General features: G+C 41.2%; 2 protein-coding genes across 3 annotated transcripts; both read right to left on the reverse strand.

Annotated features, from left to right (window-relative positions):
* Positions 1–859: 859 nt before the first annotated feature.
* Positions 860–5,792, reverse strand: batf (basic leucine zipper transcription factor, ATF-like). Its single transcript, XM_071537997.1, has 3 exons — positions 5,554–5,792; positions 4,256–4,360; positions 860–1,862 (listed from the first exon to the last, which is right to left on the reverse strand). Exons 1-3 carry the CDS (start codon positions 5,617–5,619, stop codon positions 1,656–1,658), a joined length of 378 nt encoding a protein of 125 aa, XP_071394098.1. The 5' UTR covers positions 5,620–5,792; the 3' UTR covers positions 860–1,655.
* Positions 5,793–17,632: 11,840 nt separating this feature from the next.
* Positions 17,633–24,837, reverse strand: zc3h14 (zinc finger CCCH-type containing 14). 2 transcript variants are annotated; one of them, XM_071537987.1, is made up of 17 exons: positions 24,683–24,837; positions 24,250–24,292; positions 24,011–24,125; positions 23,784–23,824; positions 23,438–23,609; positions 22,903–23,236; positions 22,377–22,543; positions 21,722–21,822; positions 21,457–21,615; positions 20,819–20,896; positions 20,197–20,353; positions 19,795–20,009; positions 19,292–19,433; positions 19,015–19,154; positions 18,597–18,676; positions 18,292–18,398; positions 17,633–17,871 (listed from the first exon to the last, which is right to left on the reverse strand). In XM_071537987.1, exons 1-17 carry the CDS (start codon positions 24,716–24,718, stop codon positions 17,868–17,870), a joined length of 2,091 nt encoding a protein of 696 aa, XP_071394088.1. In that variant the 5' UTR covers positions 24,719–24,837; the 3' UTR covers positions 17,633–17,867. The 2 variants fall into 2 exon arrangements, with proteins under 2 accessions (XP_071394088.1, XP_071394086.1); XM_071537985.1 differs by having other exon boundaries at positions 22,903–23,239.
* Between the last annotated feature and the right edge of the window lie 2,807 nt (positions 24,838–27,644).

Below are 27,644 nucleotides of genomic sequence, written 5' to 3' on the forward strand. Positions count from 1 at the left end.
AGAATAGTGCACAAGCTACTGTAGCGGTGAGGCTTTACAACTTCCAACCTGTGCAGCACTATGAGGTCCGTTAGCATTTCCTCCCCGGGTTGAATTTGGCTCTAGTGACCTACTTACGCTCAAAGCCCATACAGAGATAGACTTTGGGGTTACGGATAATGTAATGTGAGGATATGCCCGCTCAGGTCCACGAAGCGCCAGGTCAGTTTTCCAGTGTCAACACGTGTTAGGAGTCCCTGTGACCCTCCACCCAGACCTCAGACCGCTTCGGGATCCTGGAAGGAGTCGGCCAGATCTGCCACAAGGGCGGAGTTTATTCCTAAACTCCCCTTTCTGGTTTCTGAACAGAGTCAGCCTGTAAAACTGCCAGTCGGAATATCTTTCATGGGGTTTTTTTTATATAGCCTATATATATTGTTTACGAATGACTACGATTGTTCTGTGGTAGTTTATGAATGGGTTTGTCTGATGTATGATTTGAAATATGCACGTGATCAATTTGTTTAAACTTTGTTGAGTATAATAAAGCATTATGGCACTTCAAAACATTCAAGATAACAGGTCAATTGTTTTTGTTCACCAACACAATGGAATGTGTTGGCAAAGTGGTGAATGAGATAAACGCCTCAATTCTGTTCAAGGACAAAACATATATTCATTTGTAGCCGGATAGGCCTACCGGTAGGCCTGCATTGTGTACACTGCTGTCACTTGGTTTCTCTTACTGGTAAACAGTGCCATCTAGGGAGCTACACATCACAGAAATACACCATCCTTTATGATACAAACTGTTACAGTATCTGTGAAATATCTGTGAAAACGTATGGCCTGAATAACAACACTCAGGAGTTCATAATGATCAGCTGTAAGGCATCACATTTAATAAATATCAGTGCTGGTCTTCTTACAAATTAGCATTATCCATAGCTATCACCACTACAGAATGGTTTCCACAGTCAAGTCAAAGACCATTTGAATGCCCATTCTCTACAACAAAACATTTCATTTTCATCAAGTTTTGGTTCACCTAAGCCTTGACTTTACATTCTATTTGTGTCAACAATCAAATCTCCTGAGCATTTTCAATCTACATTTACACAAAATAGACTATAACATATTATTAACATAAAAAACTGAAAACATAATGATTTCAATTTAAAAAAAAAAAAAAAAAAAAGACTAACAGGTTACACTTGACAAAGGTGCTCTCCAACACACTAGAAAAAGCAATTTACAAAAATATCGTCTGAGTCACCCTAACATAGGTTGGTTTTCTCAATGTAAACATAGACTAGTTCAAAGGTCATAAATCTACCCACCAAGCCATAAAATGTCACATGCAGATCACTGATATTAGTCAGATATAAGCAAATAGATGATCAGAAGCAAAATAAATAGTTTTGAATACTGCTGCTTGTTACAATCCCAAAAGCAGTTTGGTTTCCATCTTTTCAATCTTTGGCGGATATACTAGCCCTGCATGTTACTCCTTGATCAGTTTTCCCATTTAAAAAAAAATTGTAAACTATTATGTGAAAAAACTGAACAAAGATTTACATCTATAGGCAATATGTCCGTCCTCCAAGTCATTCACTCTCCGTTGAGGTCAGTCATCATTCGCAGCACATCTTCGGCCATCTCAGTAGTCAGTCAGGTCAGTGCTGGTAGTGTGGTACAGCAATGTGCTGGTGGTGATAGCTGCTGTGGTGAGGAGGGTAGAGGAGGTCCGGTGTCTGTGGAGTCAGGCCGGTGCAGAGAGGTTCATGGCTGCTCAGCACGGAGGAGAGGTACTTGGCTTCCTCCGTCAACCGCTTCACCTCCTTCCTCAGGGCAGTGTTCTCCTTCTCCAGGTTCTCACTCTCCTGAAAGCAAACAGTGACACCAAGTTTGAACAGACTTGTCCTTCATTATGGCAATGAAGATGTTATTGAAGATGTTATCCCTTTGGTTTCACAGTATGATCCTTAAAGGTGGATTCATATTAGATAACATAAAATGGATGCAGGTAATGGAAATTGTTCAACTCATAACAATGGATAGCCTATTCAAGAAGCACTGTTCATCTGCTTTTAATCTGCTGCATTATATCCTGTTGCCCTAACCCTAACCCTAGCTATGGATACTTACTCAAACACAAGCCTTACAATCAATGTCAAATAACTGACTGAACTGTGCAAGTCACTGAGGCACAACAGTATCAAAAGTTTCCATTATAATATTTTTAGAGGATGTAACTCTACTTTGGTTGAGTAACTGTACACCTGTTACTGGGGTTCACATGTTCACAAGTAAAGTTCCAAAACAGAGTAAATGACCTACTGGTTAGTACAACTTTGAGATAGGATCAGTAGTGCAAACTGCGAGTTAGTGGGTGATGGCACTATTTCTTTATAGTGTGGGAATAGCAGGGGAGAAATCTTCCACTTGGGTATTCAAAAGGTCATCACACCATGGCCAGAGAATATAGCACTGAGCAATAGGGCCTTACTGTCAGAGGCACTTTGGGCAAACCCCTGCACTTGCGTCACTTAGCCAAATACAGCCCACTGCTATCAGCACTTTACCAGAAGTGACTGCCTTTTTCTCCCCTTCTGCCCACGACCTACAATCTGAAGCTCATTTACACTGAAGAAAAAATACTACTGAAGAAACAGGAAATAAGCCCAGTGTCATAGAGAGGGAAAATTCACCTTCCTGTTTATCTAGTGAGACGATGAAACCAAAACCACAAAATATGCTGTGTGGTCCCCCAGTGTTCTGTGTGACTCTGACAGGGCTCAAAGAGATGGATAATGTGCAAGATACTGTGCAGAGGGAATCTCATCTATTCAAATCACAAAGACAGGATCTACTGCTACCTACTATGTGGGTTGTTTGAAGGTCAATGACACCATATTCCCTCCAGTTCATCTGATAAAGTTAAAAAGAAAAGCTACACAAAAGACGTGCGTTGCGTAGTGTGTTGACAGAGCACACTACACCAGAAATTACTTTTCGTTGACGCCTCAAGTCACAGACAGAGCAGATACTAGGTCAGTATGTACAAATATGTGTTGATGTACGAGGTGACAGCATCTAAAGATACTGTATGTTAGAAAGGTGTTCATAAGATAATTACTATGATTGTTGGAGATGTCATTGTCCATGGACATACTGGATAAACAGGTTAGTTAACTCAAGATTTGACAAGGAAATGAACACAACAGCACCATCCCACTGATAAATACTTCTGCCTACAAAGCTAGATGTTTGTAAATAGAAAAAAAAGAAATGCCTGCGCTCTTTTTTTTTAAGTTCTAGCGACAGTTGGTGACTAAAAGCCTCACCTAGTCAAAGAATAGAGCGTTGTAATGAAAGTGTGAGCTGTAGCACTGACTACCACCCATCGCATGAAGTGAGCTACAGAAAAGGACAAAGGGAGCAACGAACAAAGCTGCGGGACCAAGCACACTTTTGTTATTATATTCAGTGGAATAATCTCTAGTGCTGGGTTCTGCTGCAAAGGGAGTGATGCCCACACGTGATAATTTATTCCTTAGGCTTCTGCAAACATAGAGAGAAGCGTCCAAGTGTGCAGCTCAACAGAAGCCATGACACATCGCCACATGGTCAGGCAGCGTCTTGTAAATATAGTACAAACCAATTCCCAGAGACTTAGAAGAACTGCATGGGCGCTTAGAAACAGACCAAGACAGCGAAGTTTGGCTACACATGGTGGAGTTAGATTGGACAGTTAACAGAATCAATCCTGCTGTTCTTTATGCAACAACCATGCACCAAAATCGTGAGCCGGGAATTTTGCTAAAGCCTCTGAGAAAATCTATGCAATATATGAAGTTTCACCCCATTTTGCAGTATTAGAGAGCGATAGCCTAATTACTGCTAAATCCGCTAAACATCTTGGAGTGTGTACCCTCTATAAATAATCTGATTTGTGACCATTCTTACAGTACAATGAAGCTGTTACAAAATGGTGGCTTTTAGAGCTATAAATTTGGCTTGTGTACAGTATGACCTGCCAACTTTCTTTGCCATGTGGTTGGAAAACTATGTGGTACTTTGTCATGTTGTTGGAACAATATTTGACACAAAGGAACAATGTTTTTATACTTAATACCATATGGGTGCCTCAATGTTTGCACAAGGTCACATTAGGTCAAATAGTTTGTGAAATGATTAGATTCTAGAGTATTTCAGATTAAAATTGTGTTGCTGTTGATGCCCAAGCCATGATGCCCAAAAAAAGTCTCCTCACCAAGTGTAGAGTGTCAGCCTTCTGAGTTTGTCTCATCCTGCTTTTCTGAGCTGCAATCCGGTTCTTCTCCCTCCGCATCACCTTCTTGGCATCATCTGAGGAGCTCTAACAAAATACAAAGGCTTAAAGTTAATGTTTATGCAATGGCATAAGGATCAAACAGTAAGCAGATATTTATAGTGCTGGGAGTATTCCAAACCTGAAAAAATGACTACAGCAGATGCTTGATTGTTTAAGGTGAATCAGCATGGAGGCTGATAAGACTGTTGCGGTTTATGTCACTGCCCATTACTGATGGAAGGCAAAAAATGAAAGTCATATCCGTTTCTTTTTAATGACAGTTTGACAGAAGATGGGCTTAACATTACACCTAATGGCAAGGGCTGGGTTAGGGAGTGGCTGAGTCATCGGTTAGGTAGAACGCACACCCTGTTTCATGTCCTGAACACTACATTTTTGTGGTATCACAATAACTAAGCACAGTCAAAATGCTGAGTCAGTTGTGCAATTCATTGAGTTGTTTCATTGATCGTCTAACGTCTTCCGTATCTTCCATTAATGCTTTATTGAATAACCTATACACAGACCACCTAAAAATAACCAATCACCTTCACATCACATTCTAACTCTTACCAAGTTGTATATTTATTGCAAAAAGAAGTAATGCTATGGATAATTTGCTTTATCCAAATACATTGAGGCTCACAGTTTGTCACATGTGTGTAACATAGCTTCTGAATATTGTATTTACAACATGCTTTTCAGCAAGGATGGAGTTACAATGTGCTGGAGATAGGCACACGTGAAACCAGTTAGCACACTTTTCAAGTGGGATGGTGATGAGCAATATCCCACATGCACAGAAACGTACATTTCTAACACGCTCTCTGTCTCTGACAGCTCTCACATCATTCACAGTTTGATGACTTCCAAAACAAGTGACCATATCCCTACTACTTGGACAAGTGATACATTTTGCAATTCACAGAAGCCTACACTAAAGCGAGTCATGCCACGAGCCCATGTGTGCATGTGAAAGGCTCAGAGAAAGTGTGAAAAGAGCCAAGAAAGACTGAACTAGTACCTCTACAATATATTACTGTCCAACAAATATGCACAAAAGCACCGTACCCAGTCACACTGGAAGATTTAGTGTTTATCTCATAAGCATATTATTGAAAAATTCTCTCTTAATGGTCTATTTACACGTTCAGAAGTAATTCGTTAAAATGTGATGTAACCAAATAAGTGCTAACTGAATGTATATTGTAGAGAGAGTAAAGGAAGTGCACACTTACCGGCCTGCTTCCAGGTGATGGGGACTTGTTGTAACTTGTGTCATTGCTGTCGGAGCCCTGAGCCATAGCCAACTGTGGCGACTGAAACCCCTCGTCTTTCTCCACTTCTGCTTTGTGTTTTTGAATGTGTGCGTGTGTGAGTCTATGTACCAGAACGAGTGCTGAGGAGAACTTGGCTTATCACTTAGTGAGTAATGACTCTTTTTCTCCCTCTCTTTTCTTCTTTCCCTTTCTGTCACTCCTCCTTTTCTTTCACTCTCTCGCTCATGCTCTCTTCCTTTACCTCTCTCTCTCTCTCTCTCTCTCTCTCTCTCTCTCTCTCTCTCTCTCTCTCTCTCTGACACACATACACTGTGAGACTCACCGTCTGCCTAATTAGCTGTATCTGATGTGGCTTCTGGTAAGAATCAGGGTAAGTTACATTAGACTGGAAGTCACATGTCTGATGGAAAGTTTACATAAAAGCACATAAGGTAATCTTGTAAACTCCAGAACAAGGCCATATTGATTACTGGGGTGAGGATTAAAGTTACATTCTCAACAAATATTTGGACATATGCCAATCTCACTCAAAGTTATATGATGAATATTGATTGAGTGTATGCAAGAAATTAATTGTTATATGAAATTATTGTTTGGGTTAATCAGCTGCATAATAAAAATGACAGAAATAATGGGAGTACTTTTCTCCTGAATGATAGAAGATATTGACCTTGCTGCGTAATTCTTTTTGTGTGTGTGTGTGTGTGGGTGGGTGCGTGTGTCAGTGCGTGGGTGTGTGTGTGTGTGTGTATGTGTCAGAGAGCACATACACACACACATCATGGGCATTCCCTCTTCCCCTTTTAAGCAAACAACTACACTGACACGTTTCGTCTAAATTCTCAAGAGACAGCGCATCCCATGCAGACAGAGAAACTCCACATGGATGACTGGGTTCTGAATATTTACACATTGCTTCATGGTGCTTTCCGCCACTGTACTATTCTACGGTCTCTCGCTTGCACCACACCAGCTGCAATGATTTGAGGCAATGTCAAGGACTTGGGCATTGAGAAATGCTCAAGGGGCTCCCCAGCACCCCACCTAAAATTTCCTCTGAGCCTTTTACTCTAAATGACTGCATATACAATAAGGAGCTGGGGCATCTTCAAGCAAATTGGCAGTTTGAAGAAATCGTTCCACGTATTCGTTGAATATAGACACTTGAAAAAAAATTACACTGGCAGCGAGTTTATTTTTGCGTTCAGATCCTCTTGACTTTGGACAGAGTGTTCATATTTTGCGTGTGTCTTACAGTCATACATAATGCTCCTTGAAAATATTTGTATGCCCGACACAGTGCCGAAATGCACATACATATCCAGGGGGTGAAAACGCTAAAGCTGCTGTGCCATTAAGTTGTTATTTCTTATATTTCTTGTTTTCCCCCCAAATTATCACAAGGTAGCATTTGGTGGCGCAAGAACAAGATTTTCTTGTGAGAAATATAAAAAAAATCAGGACCAAAACAGCTTTGCTTGGCAGAACAGCCCTCCCACACAAAAACATGTTCCACCATCACAGGAATTTTGAAGAGCTTGGACAAGGGCAGACGTTTCTAATACTTGGCATTTAACGGCGTCCAAAACATTTGAGTATGAAAAAAAAAGAAAAGGAGAGAAGCTGATTAGCCAAATTCTGCTGTAACTAGGACCCAGACACAATACATGCACAGACAGTTGAAAAAAAAAGCAAGTCTGGAGATTTGACTTAGTATGGCCCATTTTCTGGCATGAGTTGCTCTCTAAACCTTAAATGACCTTACGGTGCCTGGAAGATGCAAAAGGTTCCCTTAAGTGTTTGGGTCTTGGTGAACTTTGATAAACCATATAACTCTAAAAAATAAACTCTTAAAATGCCTAGCAGACTGTGATAATTCCTAAAAGGTATCAACATGTTTTGTACATTTTGGATATTTTTGTCATTTAATTACTATCACAAACATATTTCCAGTAATCAAGTATGGACAGTGTTGCTCATGTTAAAGTGGCCTCTGCTGCAGGTGCATTTGTGTTGGATCCTATCTGGGCACCTGCACTGTACAAAAGTGTTGGAGTAGATGAAATATAATAATGGTACAGTAAAATTTAACGGTGACGAGTATCATGACATGAAGTGAGGGATGATACGTGTACTTAACATGAATTTCAACTGTATGATGATGTCTTCAATTCCTTACTGTTATTATTGATGTCATCAGGGTTCCTCAGAGAAGCGTCAACTAAATGCCACTCCTGAGTTTCACTTTGAAAAACCCCTAAAGATTCCTTCAAGAGGCATTTCTTTATATAGAGGTGTAAGATGGCCCCGTTTGTGGTGTCTCTTCCTTGGAAATGACTGTGGGAGGTTTCTATTAACCACACAACTATTAAATGAAAGTGAAGATCAAGATGCGTATGACCTTTAAATGACAAACATTACACACAAACATTGTCAGTGTACGCTTGTTGAACACAGGTGAATAGAATTCATTCATGTTTCAGTGTTATTGTTACTGAGGATGTGCACAATCAGTAAAAAGCTTAAATTAACTCACTTTGTCTCATTTTCTCATTTTTTTGCCCCACATCTAACATGCAGGCCAAAGTCTTGATTATGCAAACATTTGTATAATCAGTATGGTTAGAACTGGTAGGCCTATACTGGGTCAACGGTATTAAGATACTGAGCTGGAGTCAGTTTAACCCTTCAGATACAAACAAATGAGTCGGGTCACTTAAGTAACATTATCAGTTATCCTCGATCTCTGCTCAGAGATTTGAGGAATAAAGGCACACTTAACTGTAATGATGGCAATTTTGAAGCATTTCTTTGGTATATTTTGTGGTTCAAAATGTCACCTATTTCTTATGAAATAAAGAGTGTGGCCTCCTGTTGATCTGTTTACATGATGCAACATTTTGGTTAGATAACACTGCCCTATAAACTTCCACCCTGATTGCACTCTTTTGGTATTGTTAGCTCATTTATACTGGGTTTAGATATATACTTTGGCTTCTAGAGGTCTTTTATTCCCATATGTTATATGCGAGTCCCAATTCAGATTTTTTTATTTATTGATTTCACTAATAAATATATTTGGACTTATTTACTGTTGAAAGTAGGATGCACAACACAGAATGTATGGACATGAATAATCTGATCTTCTGACAGAGGAAGACTTAGCTCACGTTAGGAAGACGAATGGATTTTGAAATTCCAAAATATGATCAGAACTTTATGATGAACTAAAGCAGTCTGAAGAGGGATCCTTACCCCTTTATTCCAGGTGGAGGCGGTGTAGGACAAGCAAACCATCACGAGGTTATGAAGGTTTCTCGTGGAATAAGTAGGCCTAGATAAACGTGGGACATAAACATTTCAGCTGTTATATCACGAAACAATTTAATGGTACGGTGTGTGTGGCTATCACTATTATCTATTTGACAGCCTAAGTTAGGCTTCCTCCTGTCTACCTTCAATAAATGTAACTGTGTTTATTATGGTATGAAGTGAATGTAAACAGACAGTATGAAAAGATGCACCAGTAGAAGCAGCATAAAGACTGGGTCCCGCTGTATTACTCAGGCTGCACTACAGCGTCTATTCACAGGCGCGATCCCACTACTGAGCGGCACGAGGGCTTTGACCTGCTCCGTTTCCGACCTGGGCCGGTGCACCCCTCCTTAGACGACCTGGTGGTCCCGGGCTCCCCCAGGAGCACCATATCGATACCGAGCTTAGTGCGGACACCCGATCGGCATAGTCCGCTGCAGCTCAGAACTCCTGAACTCAAACGATCCGCCAGCCTCAGCCTCCCGGTAGCTTGGATTACAGGCGCGCGCCACCGCACCCGGCGAAGAAAACACACATTCATAGGACTTTGAAAGTTGACACGTGACGTCATCAGGAAGCGCGTCAGCGGCATCTAGTGGCAAAAAGGGAAGTTGCAGCTGCAGAGTTGAATGCTGCTCAGCGTTTGAACAATTTTCCAAAGCCCACTCATGACCTATTCTTAGTATGCACAACAGTAAATACTGATGCATGTAATAAGATATTTTAATTTTAGGGAGAAGACATTTATGTTTTTCTGAAAGTATTATTGATTTTTGTTTATAATGTTTATAGTGCTGACTTATAATGCCTTATGTAGGCCTAAATCACTGAGTCGAGGTCATAGTTCACCCACCTTTTCATTTACCACTGGAGCTAGGTAGCCTAAATGCTAATGACCTTCATCATATGGTGAAACATTTATATCCTGATGGCGGTCTGTCCTGGGATAACAGTGCATTAATAGCAGTGACAGAGCAGAAGTAGTCAGTAAATAGTTTGATGATGATGAAAACAGTTCAGTCAGCAGATCTCAACCTGACTAAACTGTGGTTCTGAAACACCTGATTCACTGTTTTCCACCACCATCATCCAAAACAAATAGCCTAATTTAGTTACCTATTTTGGTAGAATGGTGTTACAACCATCCAGATGTTTGTAGATTCGATGCCAAGCTGTACTTCAGCAGCTCTAGTGATTTTATATGACTGTGTGTTGGTGTTTCCTTTATTTCAGCAGTTGATTGTAAGTTGCCGCAGCTCCACATTTCAGCAGAATGAAACTGTCAACACTAAAACACTGATATATGCAAAAGTGATGTGGTCATGTCACGTGTAGCTCAACAGAAATATCTTTCAATCATACAAAGGAACACATAAGGCTACATTTCATTAGTGGTTCTGAAGCAGCGCCACCTGCAGGCAGCTGGAGAAGTAATCAGTCTGAGTTGTGGTTATTACTCCTCTACTCCGAGTGGAGGCGGTGTAGGACAAACAAGACAGACTCCGTTAGGAAGGTTTCTCATGGGAAAGAGCAGATAAACAAGCTCTGAACAAGCTGTTATGACATGTAAAAATGAAGTGAATGTAAACAGACAGAATGAATAGATGTACCAGTAGAAGCAGCATAAAGACTGGGTCCCGCTGTATTACTCAGGCTGCACTACAGCGTCTATTCACAGGCGCGATCCCACTACTGAGCGGCACGGGGGCTTTGACCTGCTCCGTTTCCGACCTGGACCGGTGCACCCCTCCTTAGACGACCTGGTGGTCCCAGGCTCCCCCAGGAGCACCATATCGATACCGAGCTTAGTGCGGACACCCGATCGGCATAGTCCGCTGCAGCTCAGAACTCCTGAGCTCAAACGATCCGCCAGCCTCAGCCTCCCGGTAACTTGGATTACAGGCGCGCGCCACCGCACCCGGCGAGAAAACGACACGCTCATCGGGCTGTAGGCTTTTAAAATCGTGACGGCATCAGGAGGCACTCTTCAGCAGTTGAACAATTTTCCAAAGGCCACTCATGATAAAACCTCATAAAGCCTCAAATGCTGCATTCTCTTAACTTTCAAATAGTCAATTTCTTCAGTAGAGGGAATTTGGAAATTAAACAGAATAAACTATGCACAAACATATTAATACTGATGTCTAATTTGAACATAACTGTAATTCTATTTTTATGATGAAAGTAAGATCTATCTATCTATCTATCTATCTATCTATCTATTCTCTGTCTCACACTAGCTCTGAACGCAGATTATCAATTACAGTAGATCAGAGAAGTAGGTAAGTATTTGCCAGTATCTGCCACAAAATAGTAAACATGCTTCATATTTAACGCATTTAAAACCATTTCTTAAACATCTCGCCCCCTTTGGTTTTCTTCACCCTTTCCCTTTTCTTTGCTATATGCTGCTGTTGAGAATACATAACAAAAGCTCAACCACACAGCCAAGAACTTGTAAGTAAGTAAATCTTTATTTATATTGCACTTTTCAAACCTGAGATTTGAAAGTTCTTCACAAGTCAAAGTCAAAACAGAAACACAAACATGAAACACGCTGATTTCTGCACTTGATCATTTATCAGCTATAAACATTCAGAATCTGCCTGCGATGATTTTGCCCATCAACTGACAGTGGAAATGCCAAATACCCCAAAACAAAACAAATATTTTCAAAACATTTCAAAAACATTACCTTAGGAGTGTTTTGATATAGCCTATATACTAAACCACATGCAACTGACAAAATAAAGGAAAGCCTGCATACAGAAGGCAAACAAAGAGTACAGAGAGGTGGGAAACATTTTCCTGGCCTGGTTTAGGTCTGTTTAACTCCTGAGAGAGAAAGGTAAATGTCAGTCACCTTTTTGATGCTGATGGCGGTCTATCTATATGGCAGCTGCTCTGACCACACTGTTAGAGCAGAAGAGGTGAATGAATATTTTGTTGATGATGAAAACAGCTCAGTCAGCAGATCTCAACTTGACTAAACTCTGGTTCTGAAACATCTGGTCTGGGTGGAGAAACAGCTATCAGTGAAGGGACAGTCTGGTTTGGCTCATCTGGGAGCTCATTTACCCCCAAATTTACAGCTGGGAGAAGTCCTGCAGAAAAGGGAAGACATAAATATTATTTCATCGGTAGTTTTGTAGCAGCGCCACCTGCAGGCAGCTGGAGAAGTAATCAGTCTGAGTTGTGGTTATTACTCCTCTACTCCGAGTGGAGGCGGTGTAGGACAAGCAAGACAGACTCTGTTAGGAAGGTTTCTCATGGGAAAGAGCAGATAAACAAGCTCTGATCAAGCTGTTATGGCACGTAAAAAATAATGGTATGAAGTGAATGTGAACAGACAGAATGAAAAGATGTACCAGTAGAAGCAGCATAAAGACTGGGTCCCGCTGTATTACTCAGGCTGCACTACAGCGTCTATTCACAGGCGCGATCCCACTACTGAGCGGCACGGGGGCTTTGACCTGCTCTGTTTCCGACCTGGGCCGGTGCACCCCTCCTTAGACGACCTGGTGGTCCCGGGCTCCCCCAGGAGCACCATATTGATACCGAGCTTAGTGCGGACACCCGATCGGCATAGTCCGCTGCAGCTCAGAACTCCTGAGCTCAAACGATCCGCCAGCCTCAGCCTCCCGGTAGCTTGGATTACAGGCGCGCGCCACCGCACCCGGCGAGAAAGACCGACGTTCATCGGGTTTTTGGCTTTTAAAACGTCATCAGGAAGCGCGTCAGCAGCATCTAGTGTGGAAAAGGGAAGTTGCAGCTGCAGAGCTGAATGCTGCTCAGCGTTTATACTTTCCTAAGGCCACTCATGATAAACCCTCAACAGATCTGTTTTTAGTTGACTGTAAATGTGACTATTTGTTCTTCCTGGTTGAACTGTATCAATACCTGTATCAATGTCCATACTCTCTGCAGTAGGCCTATTGCAGTAAGACTACAATAATTCAATAACTGAACAAATGTTCCTCACAAACCGGAGGCTGGTTTAGCTATTCCAGAAAGTATGAGAGAATCCACTTCTTCCCAGTGTGTGGAGCAAATTTGTAAATTAACCAGAATGAACTATGAGCATTATATGAATTCTGACGTCTTCTTTTTAGCATAACTGCATTACTATGTTTTATGATGAAAGTGTTTGAGTTATGCTGCTGTTGATGACTGGTATCCTCCAGTAGGCCCACAACTTGTAGTAAATCTTTATTTATTTCAAAGTGCTTCACAGGTCAAAACAGAAACACAAATATGAAACACGCTGATTTCTGCACGTGATCATTCATGTATCAGCTATAAACATTCAGAATCTGCCTGCGATGATTTTGCCCATGAACTGACAGTGGAAATGCCAAATAACCAAAAACAAAACAAATATTTTCAAGACATTCAAAAACATTACCTTAGACGTGTTTTAATATATTCACAGAACAGTCAAAAATTGACTGTTCAACATACAAAACACATCTGAATGCTGCTTAAGTGACACTCAACCAGTTTGTGAGTTGACACTGCTGTAAACAAAGAATCAGTTTAGAAATACAGGCTTCAAGGTTTTTACACCCATTTGAAGAAACTACAAGCAATTACAGGAAAGCCTACAAGAGGGAAACAAAGTACAGAGAGATGGGAAGCATTTTCCTGGCCTGGTTTAGGTCTGTTTAACTCCTGAGAGAGAAAGGCAGAGAGGTAGTGGAGAGTAACCTCACCTAAACCCAGTTTACCCTTTTAGTCTCACATAAACCTTTAGGAACACAAATTCTTAGTATACACCACAGAAAGTATGAAACTGATGTATTTTATATAAAGATAGGGTCTTTTTATGGAAAAGGCATACATTAATATTTTCCTGAAAATATTAGTGATTTTTGTTTTTTAGTGCTGATAATGCCTTATGTAAATCACTGAGTGGAGGTCAAAGTTTACCCACCTTTTAATTTACCACTGGAGCATGGTAAATGCTAATTACCTTCATCCTATACTTGCATCCTGATGGCGGTCTATCCTGGGACAACAGTGCATTAATAGCAGTGACAGAGCAGAATAGGTCAATGAGTATTTTGTTGATGATGAAAACAGCTCAGTCAGCAGATCTCAACCTGACTAAACTCTGGCTCTGAAACACCGGATTTACTGTTTATCACCACCATCATCCAGACAACAAAAGATTTATTTGAATTATTTTGGTAAAGGTATCAGAAGACATAAATATCAGTTCATTGTGAAGCAGCGCCACCTGCAGGCAGCTGGAGAAGTAATCAGTCTGAGTTGTGGTTATTACTCCTCTACTCCGAGTGGAGGCGGTGTAGGACAAGCAAGACAGACTCTGTTAGGAAGGTTTCTCATGGGAAAGAGCAGATAAACGAGCTCTGATCAAGCTGTTATGGCACGTAAAAAATAATGGTATGAAGTGAATGTGAACAGACAGTATGAAAAGATGCATCAGTAGAAGCAGCATAAAGACTGGGTCCCGCTGTATTACTCAGGCTGCACTACAGCGTCTATTCACAGGCGCGATCCCACTACTGAGCGGCACGGGGGCTTTGACCTGCTCCGTTTCCGACCTGGGCCGGTGCACCCCTCCTTAGACGACCTGGTGGTCCCGGGCTCCCCCAGGAGCACCATATCGATACCGAGCTTAGTGCGGACACCCGATCGGCATAGTCCGCTGCAGCTCAGAACTCCTGAGCTCAAACGATCCGCCAGCCTGAGCCTCCCGGTAGCTTGGATTACAGGCGCGCGCCACCGCACCCGGCATGAAGAAAGCTGGCTCATCGGGCTTTTGACTTTTAAAAACGTGACGTCATCGAGAAGCACGCTATGGCGACATCTAGCGGTGCAAACGAAAGATCCAACTGCAATGGCCACTCGTCAGAAAGCCTCGTTTTGAAGGTGACTATATGCAAATTGTTATTCTTGTGAAATGAACAGATGGATATATCACTGATCAAACTGTATACTTACAATAAATATGCATATAGATGTAGTCTTGCTAAATTCAGCAGGCTGCTGACTCAATTTATTAACTTTCTAAGACCTTCCTCACAAAAGGGAATCTGGTTATTGTTCATTAATTAGAGCAATCTTAAGGGTCCAAATCTTCCTTGTACATACAGCATCTATAAACTCCTGAAACTCTACCTAATTTCCCCATGGGGATGGGCGTTTTCACACCTATAGTTCGTTTGCTCTGGTCCGAATCAGTTGATGAGTTTGTAAACTTGGAGCGTTTTCCCCTTGGTTCGGTTTCTTTTCACACGGAGAAAAATCCAAGCGAACAAAAATGCATCACTACAAACCACGTGAGAACGTTCACTCCGCTTATTGGTCAGATGTGTCTGGGGCGGGAGCAAGAAAGTAAATACAGGAAGAAGGTCCTGTGTTCTGGACTAGTGCCTAGTTTAATACATCCATGACTAGTGCACATTGCTATGCAACATGGGGCAACGGCAGAGTTGGCATTTGCTCCTAACTGTTGTAATTGTCTGGGCAATATACCAGGCAAAACTGTACCAGCAGAATGCCGAATGCACTTCGAGGAAACGTCTTGAAAATGCCATACTGCTATACCTGGCTACAGGAGCCGTTCAGCTCAAACTTGCGGAGTACATTGAGTACACCTGGTAGTTGGGTGGGATCGAGGTGGGATCACGTTCCCACCACAAACGAACCGCTCCAGAGTTCGTTTGGGACCGGACCTAGCCTAGGACCAGACCGAGACCACCTCCTCTGAAGGGTCTCGGTGCGGTTGTTTTGGTCCGCACCCGAGTGCGATTACTGTGTTCACACCTGCCCAACGAATCGCACCAAGGGGGAAAACGAACCAGAGTCCGATTTAACCGGACTAAAAGCGTAGGTGTGAAAACGGACTAAAAGCGCGTTTAGTCCGTTTAGTCCATAGTAATGCAGTTATGCAAAAAAGAAGATGTCAGAATTCATATAATGCTCATAGTTCATTCTAGTTAATTTACAAATTTGCTCCACACACTGGGAAGAAGTGGATTCTCTCATACTTTCGGGAATAGCTAAACCAGCCTCCAGTTTGTGAGGAAGATTTGTTCTGTTATTGAATTATTGTAGTCTTACTGCAACAGGCCTACTGCAGAGAGTATGGACATTGATACAGGTATTGATACAGTTCAAGCAGGAAGAACATATCGTCACATTTACAGTCAACTAAAAACAGATCTGTTGAGGGTTTATCATGAGTGGCCTTAGGAAAGTATAAACGCTGAGCAGCATTCAGCTCTGCAGCTGCAACTTCCCTTTTCCACACTAGATGCTGCTGACGCGCTTCCTGATGACGTTTTAAAAGCCAAAAACCCGATGAACGTCGGTCTTTCTCGCCGGGTGCGGTGGCGCGCGCCTGTAATCCAAGCTACCGGGAGGCTGAGGCTGGTGGATCGTTTGAGCTCAGGAGTTCTGAGCTGCAGCGGACTATGCCGATCGGGTGTCCGCACTAAGCTCGGTATCGATATGGTGCTCCTGGGGGAGCCCGGGACCACCAGGTCGTCTAAGGAGGGGTGCACCGGTCCAGGTCGGAAACGGAGCAGGTCAAAGCCCCCGTGCCGCTCAGTAGTGGGATCGCGCCTGTGAATAGACGCTGTAGTGCAGCCTGAGTAATACAGCGGGACCCAGTCTTTATGCTGCTTCTACTGGTACATCTATTCATTCTGTCTGTTCACATTCACTTCATACCATTATTTTTTACGTGCCATAACAGCTTGATCAGAGCTCGTTTATCTGCTCTTTCCCATGAGAAACCTTCCTAACAGAGTCTGTCTTGCTTGTCCTACACCGCCTCCACTCGGAGTAGAGGAGTAATAACCACAACTCAGACTGATTACTTCTCCAGCTGCCTGCAGGTGGCGCTGCTTCACAATGAACTGATATTTATGTCTTCTGATACCTTTACCAAAATAATTCAAATAAATCTTTTGTTGTCTGGATGATGGTGGTGATAAACAGTAAATCAGGTGTTTCAGAACCAGAGTTTAGTCAGGTTGAGATCTGCTGACTGAGCTGTTTTCATCATCAACAAAATACTCATTGACCTATTCTGCTCTGTCACTGCTATTAATGCACTGTTGTCCCAGGATAGACCGCCATCAGGATGCAAGTATAGGATGAAGGTAATTAGCATTTACCATGCTCCAGTGGTAAATTAAAAGGTGGGTAAACTTTGACCTCCACTCAGTGATTTACATAAGGCATTATCAGCACTAAAAAACAAAAATCACTAATATTTTCAGGAAAATATTAATGTATGCCTTTTCCATAAAAAGACCCTATCTTTATATAAAATACATCAGTTTCATACTTTCTGTGGTGTACACTAAGAATTTGTGTTCCTAAAGGTTTATGTGGTAATCTCATTAACATATCTGTAAATTACCCAGAATTAACTACTGACACTATATAAATTATGACACTTTCACTGTAATATACCTGCAATTTTCAGTCATATGATGAAAGTGTTTGCATTTAGAAACGTGTCTTGTGCCTGTTTCTTGGTGCTGTTGATTGGTATCCTTCAGGACAGAACAAAAGCTCCAGCAGACACCTCGCAACTATCCTGATTTATGTACCTGGTCATTCAGTTATCAGATTAAAAAAAACCCCAACAAAACACAACAATCATGATCCGTCTGTGATGAACACACCCATCAGCTGAGACTGGAAATGTCACCGAATCAAACATGAGATAAATGTTTTTCCAAGACATGCCAAAAACTTGATGTTGAGTGTTTTAATTTACTCACAGCATTTGCAAAAACTGACCGTTCATCTTACAAAAACACTTCTTTTTAAAAACGCAGTTCACAAAAAAAGAAATAAAATAAACAACATTAGCATCCGAGAATCAATAACCACAGACATTTTAATGGAAAATCTTCCACCGCTTCACATTTTGATTCTTCCATCTTGAAATTTCTTGGGACTTTCTTGCAGATTTAACTATGAGATAGACAGACAAACAAAATAAAACCATTAGTAGATGCAATAAAATATAACAAAGCTGCAGTTCAACCTCAATATGTCTGATTATTAGATATGGGTAAAATACAGCTCCTTCTTTAGGTATTACATTTTTGAGGGGGAAAAAAAACAGAATTGATAATTTTTTTGTTCAATCTTTGAATAATGATAAATTACCATAGGGATTGGCAATTTACATCAGATTATCAGATCAGATATTACTAATTGATACATTTCAGTTAACAGTTTTTCATGGATATGAAGCTTTTGGAATGAAACCCCTTCACACTTTGATTGAACTTCATCTTTAAACTCTGATGAGGACTTTATTATCGGGCTTGTATTTTTTCCCACGATGGTGAAATCACTGGGTGGATGTGTTGTCCCCGCTCTGCTCACCTGGTCTGAGTTTTAGTCCACTTCAGGGCATGTCTCGGAGGCACGGCTGTGGTCGGGTGGTAGAAGGTACATCCAGCTCGTTTACACTGGGCAGCAAACCGACAAGGCTGCGGATAAGAGGAAGATAAGTTGGAATGCACTTTTTTCCCTCCAATGCTCCTACATAATTTCCTCAGTGAAGGCATGAGTAGGAATAAAACAACAATTTTCAAAAATATAGCACTTTCCCTTGCACCAAATCCTGGCAAAATAGAAACTACCTTTATGCAATCAAAGCTCCACATCTACAGTTCAAAATGTTTTACCTTGGGATGATAAAACGGACAGTCCATCTTCTTGCACTCCGGGAAGAAGCGGCACACACTGCTGGTTTGTGTTGCTGGCACTGTTGGGGGAGCACACGCGCACACACACACACACACACACACACACACACACACAGATTCAACTTAGTTACACAGGCTTCAACACAGGCTTACACCACTCTGCAGAAACCACAGATAACTGCCAAAATAAAAGTAACAGCTGCATAAATGAGGGATACAAAGTGTATAGAAAAGTATATAGAACCACAATGTACATAGAAGGTGCAAAGTATACAGAAAATATGAATCTATGTCATCCGCCTCCCTTCCATTCAACTCATACTGTATGTGTGATCAACTGAAAAAGACCCAGGGGTTATTAGTGCCATCTTTAGTCACAGTGAGAATGAGACTGCACCTGGTCTGGGCGGAGGGGCAACTGTGCTTCTGCGGCTGACATGAGTGAAGGGACAGTCTGGCTTGGTGCACCTGGCATCGTATTTACAGTTTGGATGGACAAAGAGGCATTTATCCCCAAATTTGCAGCTGGGAAAAGTCCTACAGAAAAACAACAAGACAGATAAAAATGAATTCATTTTTCAAGCAATTTAGCTCCACATTAAAATGAAGCCAAATGCCTTGAGTGATTAAAATGCCTTTGTCCCTTTTTTGTTGTTTGTTAACAAACTACTCACTTGCACTGTGTTGTAGGGTGATGATACAGACACTCGTCTCCACTTTTACAGACGGGCCAGAATTTGCAGCGCTCCAGAAGCTTCTGTTTCTTCAAAGGGGCACCGTCCTCCTCCTCCCCAGCGTCAGTGTCCATCGCATCTTCTGGGAAGAAAAAAAAAAAAGGACAGGATGGAAGAGTGAAGGGATGAGAGGACGGAGAGTACAGATAATATAGATGATAGATGTTTAGCTAGTGAGGGCATTTATAAATAACCCCATCTGAAGAACATCCTCTTCAGTTGTTGAAGAACAAGGTCAACAGAACACTGAATTTTTTTATATACACTTATATTTTACCCCCAAATTGTCTTGTAACTTAATTCACTCTTCAACAAATTATAATTACAATCTAAAAATATGAGATTGCTGTATTTCAGTGGACCAGTTTAGTTTACAAGACCACAGAAACCCAAACCTGCAAGAGCCATTTTTCCAAGTAAGAACTATTAGAAAGACCCTGTACCGTCTGACAGGTTGACACCTCCCTGCAGCCTGTGGAGGACGCTGACTTTGGATTCCCTGTTGAAGTGGATGGTCGCCGCAGTGACCTTTGAGGTTGGTCTGATATCTTCCACCTCCATGTCCCCGTCCCCCAGGTTCCCCAGCGGGCTGGGCACCCCGTCCAGCGTCACAATGAACTTGGGGCTGGCGGAGTCCGCTGTGTCGCCCTTCTCCTTACTAGAGAGAGACAGAGAAAATCCACAGAGCGGGGATTGTGAGAGGATGAAATAAAATCGGTGTCAAATCAGCAAAGACAAAAATAAAAGACTGAATGCCATGAGCTCACCCAGTTATATTGTGTATTCATATACGTATGAACGGATAGATCTGTGAGCATACACTTGTACTGTACATATGTGTGTACCTGGCCTGGACCATGCGCAGTGCAGCAGGCTGGACATCCTCTTTGACCTGGAGACGCTGTTGGCTTCTGACTGCAGGTTCTTCCAGTAGCGGTCTACTCATGATGAAGGAGCGGGTGTCAAAGGCCTTTGCCTCACTGCCCTCAGCCACCTCCACACCTAGATGGACATCACGAAAACATCTTGAATGTGTTAATAGATTGTACCGATGTCATACAATTTGTGTTATATCACTATAAAGCATCTACTGCACAATTTATCATTCATTATTTTAGTAAGTAAATAGTAATAATAGCAAACAAAAGCTATATTAACAGATAGAAGGATGGTTGTTTTCCAATCTAAACAGTTGCAGAATTTATGCATGTCTCAAGGCTCTTGGTAACATTTTTTTCCAAATGAGCACATGTGCTCCTAAATAGAAGAATTTAAGAACACAGGTAAGAGAATAAGGAGCATGAGGTCTATCCAAAACAGGATACCCATTTATACTTTGGATCTTAAGTTGGATAGGCAGTTTTCTAGGTTGCATGAACTTCTTCTAAGGAGTACACATTACTAAAATAGTAGCAGTGTAGAACCCTTTGCCTACCATAATAACAGAACAGAGTAAAAGCATCTCACCATAGTCACTCTGCTCTTTTTGGACATTGCTCTCTGGTAGGTCCAACTGAAGGCGTGAAGCTAGAGATCTGGCTGGAGCTGGGGGGGGATATACAATTTTAATGAGTTCCTCAAATGAAGAAGTCTTAATTTCAAATACAAACTGATTTTCTAAAACACAGCAATATAACTCAGTTTTTAAAGCCATGGCATTATAAGGAGGAGGGTGACAGTTTTGGTCTAAGACCGAGATCACATTTAATGCACTGAATGAGTTACTGACCGGCATCGCTTGCATTGGATTTAGCGTAGTCATTAGTTGATTATGCACGCGTATGCAAAAACAATTGTGGGTTTTCCCTGTTAATTACTGTTCCCTGTAGTTTTCAAGGTGAAAACATTTTGTCAGTGAATCAAAGTTGTAATGAAAATGTATGTTGTAGTAATTCATATCCATATGTCATCAGTTTCAACTCAGTGCCTTTGAGACATGGGATTACTGCATAGAACTCAGCGCATAGTTTGCAACAACATAACTGCATAAAGCTTAAGTGTGATCCTGGCCTTAATGACAGGGTGTCTTGAAGGGGCGCACATTTGAATGGTGTTATCCCTCAGTAAACAGCATCTAATATGTTCCAGTTACACTCTGTATATACCAAACGTCCTAGGGGGCAGCATCTCTGAGGGGTTGTAGGACTGCACCCTGGGGGCGAGGCTCTGGAGGTGCTCTTGGACCAGCTGGATGGCTGCAGTCATCTCCTCATTGCTGGCCAAGCGAGTACGAGGCGCCACAGGGACAGTCTGCCTCTGTGGTACTGGGGAACAATGCACAATGGAAGAAAGTCATAATGAAAATTAAGAAGCATGTCCTGAATTTCACATAATGTTCATGGTTAAGACATATGGCAGCGCCAAACATACCTGTTGGGTAGGCTGTAGTCTTGGTGATTGAGTCCTGGGCTTCAGAAATGGCTTTTAGTATCAGGTTCCTGTTAGCTTGCTTGGCTGGTGGCAGAGAAGGTCTGAAACAATATAAATTATAGTACTGTTAAAGCACAATACATGACTTCAGGATTGCCCTCCCCTATTAAGAGATCATGGCTCACTACTGCCTTTGTTTACATAGAGATCTACTGGATTGAAAATATTTTTTTCCGATATTACCTTTTGTGTACATATGAGTGTACATATATTTTGAGGCTGGAAAAGGTTTATTTAATGTTATGGTGGCCAAATCCAGTGTTCTTCAAAAATTCACTATCAATAATGAATATAACTCATCTTGTACTGCTTTTGTTGAAGTTTATCATGTTCTATCCATTTCGAATGTTACTGAACATTGTAATTACCGTACCATGCAAATTATCTTTTTTCACAGTGTCTGAAAATAGATGATATTGCATGTGTTTCCGAGATGCGAAAGGCTAAGCCAAATCTGAATACTTTATTCACTGTCAGTTTGAAATTTATCCCCCATTTGTTCTGATTAATAGTGTCTTATAACAGCTTTGCATCAGATGCAAAACTTCAAAATAAATAAATGACTCCAAAATATGTATCAGGTGCTATCACTGACTTGCGCTCTTGTTTGGAGGGCAGGGACACCCTACTGGACAGGCCTCGGCCCCCGTAGCCTTCATCCTCCTCCTCTTCCACATCATCACTGTCCTCGTCTGCCGCTCGGTTCACCCGCACCACTGAACTCGCCACTGGAGCCTTGCGCTTCCTAGAAGCCTCCTCCTGCTGAACAAAGTACATTTAATACGCGTCTTGTTAGTTTGAATATACGCCATTGTGGTTTATTTAGTTCTTGGGTTATAGTTTGTGTGTTTTGTACTTTGGTCAAAAGTCAAATAAATAGGCCTATATAATGTTTTGAGGGTGATTTATCTTTTCTATAGTCTGGTTTCCATTACAGAGCAGTAGAACCAGATAAGACAAGATAATTCAATATCACTATCAGTGTATCTTACAACAACTTATCGAGGCCTTAGGTGAATTTCCAACTGGGCTACAGTTTGAATTAAATGAAAACCTATTTCGACTCCGAGTCAGAGAGATTTTGTTTAGTCCCCTGTGGCAAACCCTACTCATCACCATACCTTACTGGACCCATTTCTGGAGGGCCTGCTGCTTCTGTTGTCCTGCAAGTGGCCGTGCTGCTGCCTGCTGTGAGAGGAGCCTTCCATGGGCCGACACGTGTCTGCAGACCTGACTGACGTGAACCTGCTCTGAGACGGCCTGTAGATCTGCGCTGTGGGTCTGACAGCTGTGCTGCGTGTACGTCCTGGATTGGTGCCCATTTCCACAGGGTCCTCAGCGATGAGGTCGTCATCCATCTCAGGTTTGATGTCGATGACGGCCTCTGAGGGCAGCGGTTCCATGAGGGGCTTAACAGTGGAGGTGAGACGAGAGGAACTCTTCTCCAACGAGCCTCTTCTGATATGAAACAGTAATATATTAGTGTTTCTCATTTATATAGCTCCAGTCTGGTACGTCACTGTGAGGCTTAGAAGCATGAAATGAAAACAATGCATGTGAAAACCCGAGGCAGATTTAAATTAAAAATCAAAGAAAAAAAAACATCCCTGCTTTGCGAAGCTCAGCACAGACTTTTTGGCATTATATTCTACTCACCTGTTTTCATAAGCAGAGCTGGACACGCGGGCCTCTGTCCTATCAGAGCGCGAGCTGGACACAGCCAAGCTCTTTGACTCCTCTCCCCTCCTGTCTTCACTCACAGAGACACGGCTCTTCCCAGCCAAGGTGCCGCTGTCAGACTGAGGTTGAGGTCTGAGGGATGCAGGCTCTACAAACACCATGTAGACAAGGGGAGAAAGAAGACATGAGCTTTCCTGGGACATAGTGCATTTACAAGTCCACAGGTGCTCATCAATCGTGCAATGCGTTTCCTTCAGCAGGCTAAAAAGCACAGATAATGTTGGAGGGTTGAGCCACCACATCCAAGAGTGTTTAGACTTACCTACTGGAACAGATCTTAATTTCTCCAAGACGCCATGTAGCCTAAAAAGAGTCAACAAATCCATGTTATGGCAAAAATTCAAACATGTTACAAACTCCTATATGCAGATAGATAAGGGCACAGTGCACTCATATTTCATATCACATAGCTATTTGGCCACATAACACACTGATTTAGGGAGTGTAACAGCAGAGAATTTGATTTGATTTGATTTGTTTTGATCATACCAGGCTGTGAACTTAATGGTGTTGTTTCCAAGGAAAAGAGAGAGGTCGTCAGCCATCTGCTGAGAAGTCTTCTTGTTTGCCACCATCACCATAATGTAGTCAGGAAGCTCTTCATCTAAAATGGCAAAGATATGAAACAAAGAAACGATAGAAAACATAAGTTGTTACCAAAGAAGTCCAAACAACACGCAAAGTTTACCATTGATTAAGAGCAATAGGTTAGCAGTCTATTCACTTACCAACATATGCACCAAGCTCTTGAAGCTTGCCCTTGATGGCAGCCTACAACAATAAAGCATACAGTTTAACTAATGGTTAACGTGTTTCCAAGTCAAATAAATCTCATGGCTAGCAAGGTGGACACAGATATCATAAATTTGCAAAGCTAGGAGAGTTAGCTTACGCCGACAACTACAGATAGGACTACGGACAACAGTTACCTTAATAACAAAAGAAGAAACTGATAATAAAATATTTCTGAAACTGGCTACTACTATGTTTGCACACGTTCTACAAACCCTTGCAAATCAAAATATAGTTACTACGTTACTCTGCTGGACTGACTAAGCTAGCGTTAGTAAGCTAATGTTAGCTAGTTCTGTGCTAACGCTACGCTAGCGTTAACCTGGGCCAATATGCAGAGCAAAACACTCAAATTCACCACCTACTCACCCTTATTTTCTTGCTGATCTCTGTCCCGATCTCCATGTTTGGTGTTTGCCCCAATAAAATAAACTCTTATGATAAGGAACGGGTTGTTTTCTCTTCCTCTGCCTCTAAGTCAGAACGGCCAAGCAATTGCTAACTAAGCTCGAGCTCTACTTGGGTCTCACCACCAGTATCAAGATAGCTCGAATAAAAAAAACAGAAAAAAGGTCTTCCTGTGCCAACCTTCACAATAAAACCAATATGTCAACCATTTCAAGGTTTTTCAGTTAATGCAAAGTAAAGAATTGAAAAACAATATTGCATTTAAGGTGGAATCTGTAATAAATAAACATACAATTGCTGTTGCCATGGTAACACTCCTGCATCAAATCAACACTTATTTCCATGACATTATCAAACATTCTATGGTATCAACTTTTCTAAACCGGCCAAATGACGATTCGAGATCTGAATGGCAAATTCAGATCTTAAAATTTAAATTCAAATTCGGTGTAAGTTGAGTATAGATTTATTTGTACAGCCCTGTCTGCATGGCATATTGCATGGGCCCATAATATGGCTACAGTGTTAAAATGATATTTTGAAAAAAAAAAAAGCAAAACGTAGGCTTCTGTTTGAAAGTATTTTGATACATTGTTTTATTTTACACACTATTTTAGGGAGTGACAAATTTCCTACTTTTATTTTGAGGGCAAAACAACCTACTTCCGGTATCGTTCTCGCTGTCTCTAACGGGCATGATGCAGTATGACGAAAGGCGATTAGTACCACCTGGCGTTGTAACCGTGTAGTTACACGGCAGCCTCAAATGAACTTCATGATTCTGAGTAGGCCTTTATGTATATGAGTGTATTTCATGGTTCAGTGAACACCTACCTGTATAATGCGTCATTGATTAAAGGCTAGATCAATTCTACTGAAAACTAAGATCTATCTAGGCTATCTATCTATCTATCTATCTATCTATCTATCTATCTATATGTAGGCCGATGCAAAAAAATATCTCAATACTCATAGCGCATACACAAGTGTTTGTACACTGCATTTTATTCTCTGTTGTTTACATATTTGCACTACACATACATATGTCTGTACAGTAAGTCTTTGTGCAATATGCCACTTTAGCTTCAATGTTTCATGCATTTCCATGTTGCCTCACTGGACTCTCACCTGTGGCTGCAACCTAATGTGTGCCATGCTGCCTGTTTGCACACTGTGACTGAATGCTGAATCTATATATGAAGGGTTTAATTAAAAAAAAAAGAGCTATGTATCCATGTTAAAAAAAAATGTTACTTGATTTTCATTTCTCAATATTTGAAAAAAAGAAAACACAACAGTTCACATCTTGTAAAATATAACTTTTTTTTCTTTGTTACTAACAGAACTACTTAACTTTAGTGATATTCAAGAGTGAATTTTACTTTCATGCCAGTAATAATTTTGTCAGTGTGGGTGTCACGTGGGTACCTCATTTTGGGAAAAAAGCTCTTCATAGAGAGATGTGTGGTCTTCTGTCTATTGTAAGTCTTACGCTGTCCTTTCATGGAAAGTTGGGTCCTGTTGTCCCTGCATCATGTGTATCAGTATGAACTTATGTCACTATATGAGTTATTAATATGTCCCTTCACTAATGTCATGAAGACAAATTGTACAGTTATTATAAGAAGACCAAGGCGGAGAATCAGTTGGAGAAGGTGGATGCTGATAAGGTAAAAATATCACAAAAAACAATATCATAATTGTGCAGATCTACTATATTTTTTGCTAAATAATATCATCTGAGTTTTTGGTTTCGCTACTGTTGTCTCAAGCTTTGAATAAACATCTTAAAATTCTTAAAATTTTGGTGCCATTTTGCCCCCTTCATACAACCAGAAGTGTAAAGTTTTATTTCTGGCTTTTGTTATTAGACACGGTTATATGCATGGGAGTGGAAGTGATAGAACCTAATCTTGATGGACTAACAATATAAAGGCTTTTAAGACTAGCTTTGGAGTGTTTTCTCAGGATTCTCACTGTTTTCATGAGAAAGTAATGTTTGATGATTCAAACATAGGTATATGTTTACGATCTGAATAAGTACATTCTTGAGATTGTCTTCATCACTCTGATTTCTAAATGGGCAGCATTAAAAATGAACATAAATAAAACATTAAGACTCACGGTTGCCTGATTTCTCTTCCTCTTAAAATGTGACTGAACGCTGTATCCACAAGATGGCACAAGAGACCATTCAAAATCAGCTCAGAACAAAAACATCTGAAGAGCACACCACTGTGATCTTGTTCTCTGAGAACAAGAGATTACTTACTTAAACATAAAAAATGTCCAGCGAACGATTCAGCAACCCAGTTAAGAAATGGTTGACAGACCGTTCAAATAGACAGTGGTTGAAAACGAAATCAACAAGCACAGTTTGGTAAGCAGGTACTAAACAGGACTAAAGTTGTTACATATTTACATAGTTACATATTGTCTTACTTGTTTGGAAAGAAGGTGCAGTTCAAATCATAGACCATTTACTCCTGAACAATCCATTCAACCTCATCAGGACCAAATTTGTCACTTGAACCACATCTGTCAGTGGGCTAGTGCAAAGTCATGCACACATGCTGCTGCTCTCAGGGGATGCAGATAAAACAAATAAGGGTTGTCAGATATGAGGTGCATGAAGCAGCACAACCCATATTTTGTTGAACCAGATAGTCAGTTCCAGCCTGTTGGGCACAGGCTGGACAAAGAAGGCTAAATCAGCTGTCAATTATGCACGTTAGCATCCCTTTCCCTGCTAACTAGTTTACTGTAATCATTTCCAATTCTTATGGCCATGAGCTGTATTTTACACTCCGTGTGTTTGACTTTATAAGGTTCATGGCTGTATTTTTTCCCTCAAGAAATATTTCCTGTTTTGCAGCCGGTCAATGCCAACCAACAATGACGGGAAGGATCTTGCTTGCCGTCT

The sequence above is a fragment of the Centroberyx affinis genome, unplaced genomic scaffold (genome assembly GCF_046629955.1).
Source record: "Centroberyx affinis isolate AG114_WGS23_722 - 3 ecotype Tasmania unplaced genomic scaffold, CSIRO-AGI_Caff_v1 ptg003179l_1, whole genome shotgun sequence".
NCBI classification, from domain to species: Eukaryota; Metazoa; Chordata; class Actinopteri; order Beryciformes; family Berycidae; genus Centroberyx; species Centroberyx affinis.